At 38.5% G+C, this 7,579-nt stretch overlaps 1 protein-coding gene across 1 annotated transcript in view; it reads right to left on the reverse strand.

Annotated features, from left to right (window-relative positions):
- LOC101858096 (sodium- and chloride-dependent betaine transporter) overlaps positions 1–6,866 on the reverse strand; it is a gene marked incomplete in the record, with an annotated part of 16,101 nt that extends 9,235 nt beyond the window's left edge. The window contains 5 exon segments of the mRNA XM_013080623.2: positions 183–315; positions 1,986–2,319; positions 2,620–2,751; positions 4,088–4,507; positions 6,717–6,866. Coding sequence (XP_012936077.1) covers positions 183–315; positions 1,986–2,319; positions 2,620–2,751; positions 4,088–4,487 — 999 coding nt within the window.
- Between the last annotated feature and the right edge of the window lie 713 nt (positions 6,867–7,579).

Here is a 7,579-nt window from a genome sequence, read left to right on the forward strand (position 1 = left end):
CACACACACACACACACACACACATACACACACACACTAAATTTAAGTAACATTAAAGAAAGAAAATATTGGAATAGAACTGTATTTCAGAATACCTAATAGTAGAAGAAAATACCCCCACCACATCCCTTTATACATGAGTTTTACATGATAAGACTAGATAAAATAGGTGATTTTAGTACCTTTCCGACAGTCTTCACGCCCTTGACAATACACATAAACACGATGATAGAGGCCACAAGAAGAGCCACACCAGACTGCCAGGGGATGGTGCCGATATCCGCCAGACTGTCAGACAACTGGAGGACATTACGCCTGAAAATTATATGGAGAAAACACATATTTAATGATAGATTTAAACGATGCGTCAAAGGTTTTATGTAAGTAGGCTACCAACATTCTGATAACGTGTAAGGGCGAATACACATTTGGAATTATTTTGAATGTTTAAAGACACACACACACTCACACACACACACACGCACACACACACACACACACACACACACACACACACACACACACACACACATACAGACACATAAACAGAAACATAATAATTATACACACAAACAAACACACATGCAATATATTTATATTATATATATATATGTTACTGGTGGATATTCATTTAGTTGGCATTACGCCAAACATGATTATTGTTTGTACATTTGGGGTAAAAGGTTACTCTTTTTTTTTCGTATTGCTCTTGGTGTTACTGAGCACTGACCTTTCATATTTCCATGTATTATTTCAACGAATCTAAGTAGAATAATAAATTTAGTGACTTCAATTCATGGGCAAAATATTATTATTTTTATAAAAGATTCGGAGTAAAGTACGAGAATAATTTTTTTCGGGAATTATGCAGTGAATTTGTATTATGCATTAGTTTGCCTGCCAAGGCGGTACCCCTTTTATTTGCATGAGGTGACGCATCAGCCAACAACGCCAGCTGTTGCAAACGAGAGGAGCCCATAAATTGACGGACCTACGAATAGAGTTTTGTTTTTAGAACGCAGTCTCATTGTTGACTACGTTTTTTGCTCTACAAATAGAACTATCGGCTTGAATTAGACAAATTAACTTTTTTCTTTGTTTTCTTGTCCACCTCGTGATCTTGTCTGATCAGTTTCGTTTGGTTTAAGACCAAATGTGTTTGTGTGTGTGTGTGCGTGTGTGTGTGTGTGTGTGTGTGTGTGTGTGTGTGTGTGTGTATAATAATTATTTCATTATTTATAGTAATATTCCATGTCCAGTAAAAGTACAAAACAGAAACGCAAAATTAATTATATTATCATGCTTAGTACAACCAACACAACGTGTTCAGTTCCCACCAGATGCGTATATCATCAGTCGCCGTTTTCAAACAAAGAAAGATAAATTTAGTAACACTGCAGGGAATATTGCGCACTGCACCCGAACTCGATTAAAATTTAATCAATTTGTTATGGAGAATAACGCAGCGCAACACACTGTCTAGTTACGCACTATGAGTCACCCGCAGCCCGCGATCGATATCCTGAATCATTGAATTTTCCTGGGTTCTCTGCGATAGCAGCCACTGTTAACAGCAAAAAAGTGGAATTTTCCATGATCGTAAAACCGCTTTTAGAAACTCTAATAAGGCTCTCTCAGGGATGTGCCAATTTTCGAGAATTTTGCGAAATGATAATAATATATTACAGGTATTTCTTCTTTTTTTGTGAAAGCGCATACATGATTTTCAAAAATCCAGTATTTACTCTCAAAATATTCTTTAAAGAGTCATCGATGGCTGATGATGATGATGATGGTGATGGTGATGATGATGATGATGATGATGATGATGATGATGATGATGATGATGATGATGACAGCCATGATGATGACAGCCATGATGATGACAGCCATGATGATGACAGCCAGATGATGATGATGATGATGATGATGATGATGATGATGATGATGATGACAGCGATGATGATGATAGAATGTATACTCACAGCCAGAATTCCTCTGAGGCACCAATGGTCTTGCGGGTAACATTTCCAATAAGGGTGGAGTTCGAGAACGTATCGTTTCCGTTGAGCAACACCGTAGCGTTCAGACCGTACCCAACGAGATCAGTGAGGTTACCCCCAGCTAGTGATGCGTTCTGTAATGCTTCTTTCCTCATCTGAGGGGTGACGCAATTTTCGGTGTTCCACCATCCGTCACAGCGCGTCCAAGGCAGAGGGGACATGCAGGAGTACACCAGGTAGATGAGGGACCAGGCCAAGATCATCGTGTAATACCAGGAGCAGATGATGCACAGGGCGTTCATGGAGATGCCGATTCCTGGACAAATTTAAAAAAAAACAGAATAGGGAAATTGTGAAAGAAGTCCCACAACACTTCCTACAAATTTGGTCTGGGTCTGAAAAGTATACTATTGCATTAATCATTTTAATTCCCTTTTCACGGATCGAAAAATTCGTAAGTTTACTTTATAGTTGGCTTTGTTTAGTTTGACCAGAGGGGTGTTTGTGCGCAAAATTCAACTTTCAGAAATAGTATGTCGAACCCCCCGTTATCCTAAATAGTTCTTTTTAGAAACAAAAAATAAGAAAAAACTATGAAAAGATTAGAAAAAAGTACCTTTGAACAAGGGGCAGATGTTGAAGACGTGCAGCGGACTCAGGTTGACAAACTGGCCCAGGGCTACCTCCATAAGGTACAGGGGTAGACCGCACAACGTCAGGCAGATGAAGAACGGGATGAGGAAAGCACCTGTAAAAATAGCATATCCGGTGAATATCAACGTCTGTTATGGTAGAATATTATGATTAGGAAATATAAAAGCAAACAATACACGAAATTATTGTTGGAGAAACATTTTAAAAGGTACGGAGGCACTGCTTTATGTGCCTTATTATTAAAATAATAGGAAAAGGATTTTTATATTAGAAGAAGTCATACTGAGTTGGTTGAGTCCATCAATGTAATATAGAAAGAAAATAAGAAAGAAAAAATACAATCACAAATAAAAGACAGAATGGTGTGCAGGGGAAATGAATAATATGATAATACTCAAGTCAGTTTGTCATTACGAAAATGTAATGATTACTTATTTGGAAAGATTTGTGTGTGAATGATCACGAGCTTAGAATCAGTAGTCCTAACACAAAACAAGATAAAATGACATCGGCAATTTTAATCAAACAGAAAAAGCCAAATTAACCATGATCCCTCTTTAAGATTAACTCCCCAAAAAGCATAAATTGACCAAGAAAGAGAAGGTGAAACAGACATCTGCTTGTTTAGCGCCTTACTCAAAAGTGAACTTTACTGAGAGGACTTGCCGCAAATTCCCACAGCATCTTACTCAAGTTTGATCTGAAAAGAGTGCGGATCCAAAGAGAAGGAAGCTAGAGCTCGGTTAAGTTGAAAATTATAGAATTTCAAAAACAAAAAAAGTGTAGTCTTGTTAGATTTATCACTTGAATGCACTATTTTACAGAGCGTTATAAGCGGGTCATTTGGAACGTTTCTTAAAGTAGGCCTAATCTTAGTCTTTGAAGAAATAAACCACAATTATGTTTTATAGCAAGTGCTAAGTCGCATTTTAAACCTGAATTTTATATATTTAGCCAATGTCAAGAAGGTACACAGGTTAAAGAAGACATAATATGCATTATTATTTTCAGGAAGAATAAGGCCATGATATGTATAACCCATAGGACGAATAATTTTACTTTTCTTGTCAAGGTAAGTGTCTCACAGGACAAAGAAGACTAACGTTTCTAAAGGATCAGAGGACATTAGAAACCAATCGAATGATTAACAAATTTACAGAAATAGGGGGAAAAGAAACTCGAACGAAAGAAACCGTAACTTATAGAACAATACACACAACGAACGCATTAAAAATAATATGGTCACTCAGAACCATGGCCATTACTTTACTCACATTCATTAAAATGTGTCTTTGTGTTTTCAAGATGTTTCATGAGTACGGGAAATACAATGTTAAAGAATAATGTGTCTTGAATAGTACTACTGTAATTTAGCCGTATCGAAACGCAAGAACAAAATGTCGGAAAATCAAAGCATTAACTCTTCTCACCTCCTCCATTCCTGATACAGACGTAGGGGAAACGCCAGACATTTCCAAGTCCTACGCAGTACCCGATCATAGACAGCACATACTCGGTCTTCCTCCCCCACGTATGCCTTGTGTTTTTATCCGAATCAGCCGAACTGGTATCATCAGAGTCGTCGTCGTTAAGGAGCTTTCCTTCGACCGGGGACATAGGAGAAAGACCGCCGTTAGCAACACCATTAGGGTGACCAGAAAAGTCCACTTTGACGTCTGTCATGGGATAAGACGAGTAGTCTCCTGGGTAGGGAGGGGGGTCTTCCTTCTCATTCTTATTCAAGAACAACGCTTTCTCCTCATCGTGATCTGCTCCTTTCTGGACAGGCTTCTCTTCCGAAGGGCTGTAGGAACCGTTGGACTTAAACATGTTGTCCTTTTGTTATGGACCTATGAAAAGCAGAAAAAAGCAATCCTATGAGTAAGACAAGCGTGAGTAGACAGGAGTTCAGCTGAAATAATCGTACTTATTTTAGTGTGCAAGCAATACTCAGAGACAGACTCATTGACTGCTAGAACTGTTGTATTATCCTTCCTTAAAGCTATTCTTATCCAAGTTAAGGCAGTGAAGGGATTATCATTATGATACCGGATTGGTTTTAGAAAAAGCTAACATAGCACAACGCAAGACAATCTTTTTACAAAGCAAAAAGGAACGATGCAATAATAGGCATACATGGACAAATCAAATACCACAATACCACATGTCTAGATATAAAGGATACCAAAAATGGCAGATGACCAAAGACTAGACGTCAAGATATAAAGGATAACATTAAAGTTGGACGACCAACGCACCAGATGTCTGAAAACAAAATACCAGACGTCTAGATATCTTGATGGGGATAACAATAGAGTTGGTGGACCAAAATACCAGACGTTTAGGTAAAGGATAACAATAAAGTTGGATGACCTTCCTCAGACAGCGAGTTCACTGACGTCAGAGGTCAGCATGGGGAAAATACTAGCAGTCAAGGTCGTGACCCGACCAGACGTTGACCTGTTACCTGCGACCCTCACTTCCTGAGTCAGTTAACCTCGCTGTGACTTTCCACATGAAAATACCGAGAACTACTCGAAAATACCTCTTAATTCATGTTTGCGTTTCGACGCAGTAGGCTATTGTCTTTCCTGGCTTTTTGGCTTTTTTTCGGGGGGTTCTTTTGTCTTTTTGTGTCTTTTTTGTTTTAACATGTGAACCCCATAGCATTGCAAGGCTATACATTTTATTTCGCTCTTGTAAATTACATAGACATAAATATTCTTTTATAAATCAAATTAGTTTTGTTATGTTCCCGCCCCAAGAGAAATAACTGATAAGTTTAAGATAACCTGATGCACATTACACGTGAAATATTCTCTGTAATAAATCTGATACCTTTTGATATGAAGTAGGAGCTTTTATAAAAAAAACTTTACTGAAATATTTAAAATAAATTTTTCTCCTTATTTCAAAGCAGCAACTTAACTATAATCGAAGTAGTCAGCTATGAATGACAAACATTTATAGATCTACCCCAAAATTGTAGCACTAAACAATGGTCTACGGCCATCGTATTTATGTTTTAAAACGTACTGAATAGCGCAATCTCTTAGTTAGAGGCTCTCTCTGGTTCGCCCCAGACCACATATATTTTATCAGTAAGCCTCACATTATTCATTACATGAGAGAAGAGAATTTAATGCGGAAGCGTTTTCCTCTCCTCAGCAGTGAACCACGTGGGCTTTACGCCCCCGACCACTCACTCACGACAAACACACGCACTCTTTGTGCTTTCCATATCGCTTGTAAAAACAATAATTCCTCAACACACTTAAAACACACACACACACACACACACACACACACACACGCACACACACACACACACACACACATACTAACGTGCAAGCAAGCTCACACACACGGACACACTTCGATTCGTGCTTAAGGCACATAAAGCAGTGCAGAATTTAGACCGGAAACGTGTTTTACAGAGTACGTTGTTACAAATACACAATACTAGATCTAGATCTAGGTATCCATTGATCTTTGAAAGCTTACAAACTGTAATGGAAATACAAGCACAAGACTGCCATCGTTGGCTGTATATCCCTTAAAAAGGGCAACACTTTGCATTTCAATATTGAAAAAGAATAATTTCAGAGTCGAGTTCGAAAGAAATAATTAATTTGAAAAAGGGTAGAATCTAGGCCTATTACATAATATTATTTAATCTTTATGAAAATATGATAATATTGTTGGTTATGATTTAATGCTGATATTTCATACACACTGTTCACATTACCACGTGTAGACCAGTTTACTAGAACTAGACACTAGATCTAGATCTAGATCAAGGTCTATACAACCTACATTTACTAATTTATTTCATCATTTAAAAAATTAAAAGACACCGAAATAATCTAGATCTAAGTTGATTTCAAAATCAGTTGATGTTAGCATCAGCCTTGAACACAATCTTGTATCATACATTTTATAAATTATTTTGACTAGATCTAATATATCTAGATCTAGATCTAGATCTAGATTTAGATCTAGAATCTAGATCTAGATAAAATGATAATTATACATTACTACAAGACTAACTCATCCTACCTTACTGTAAACGATCCAAGCGCTATGTCTAAAAGCGGGACAATTCTATCAGTGAGTGTCACAACCGCCTCCGCTCGTCAATAACTCGACTACTGCAGACAGACCGCTAAACCTAACTGTTTTCTACAATCACCACTCCCACTACCCCACTACGTCCATGCGGAAGGGACACCTCTCACTTCTCTTTTACTCACCACCCACCCGCCCGCCGTCCCATTCCCCCTCTCCTCCAATCCGCCCTCCCCTCTCTTGCATTTCTTGCCTGTCCGCCATTTTCGCGCGCCGTTTTCCCCGCGCCCTCCCTCTATTTTTACAGACGAGCGATATATTGTTATCTTTAACTGGGGTTTAGTTCTTTTTTCTTCTTTTTTTTCTACTCCCCGTCTAACCTTCACTTATTCCATTAAAAATCAGCACCCCCTCCTCACTGTTTCTCTCCGTCCCCATCTCATCCTCTATCTTTCTCTCCACCAGCTCTCTCTCTCTATCTCTCTCTCTCTCGCTCCATGTTTCTTACTGCACTCCTCCCATTCTATCACCCTTTCTTTATCTCTCTCCATCCATCCCCCCTCTCTCTCTCACTCTGTCTGTCTGTTTGTGTGTATGTGTGTGTCTGAGTGCTTGTCTGTTCGTCTGTCTGTTTTTCTCTCTCCCTCTTTCTCTCTCTCTCTCTTTCTTTCTCTCTCTCTCTCTCTCTCTCTCTCTCTCTCTCTTTCTCTCTCTCTTTCTCTCTCTCTCTCTCTCTGTGTCTGTCTGTCTGTGTGTTTCTCTCTCATGTCTGTTTCTATTTAAAACGAAGTGTAATACTATCGTCTATGTCTTCTTTATCTGATAAAATTGTTTCAGTTTCTCTATCACTCTTA

Source organism: Aplysia californica, unplaced genomic scaffold, assembly GCF_000002075.1.
Source record: "Aplysia californica isolate F4 #8 unplaced genomic scaffold, AplCal3.0 scaffold00093, whole genome shotgun sequence".
NCBI classification, from domain to species: domain Eukaryota; kingdom Metazoa; phylum Mollusca; class Gastropoda; order Aplysiida; family Aplysiidae; genus Aplysia; species Aplysia californica.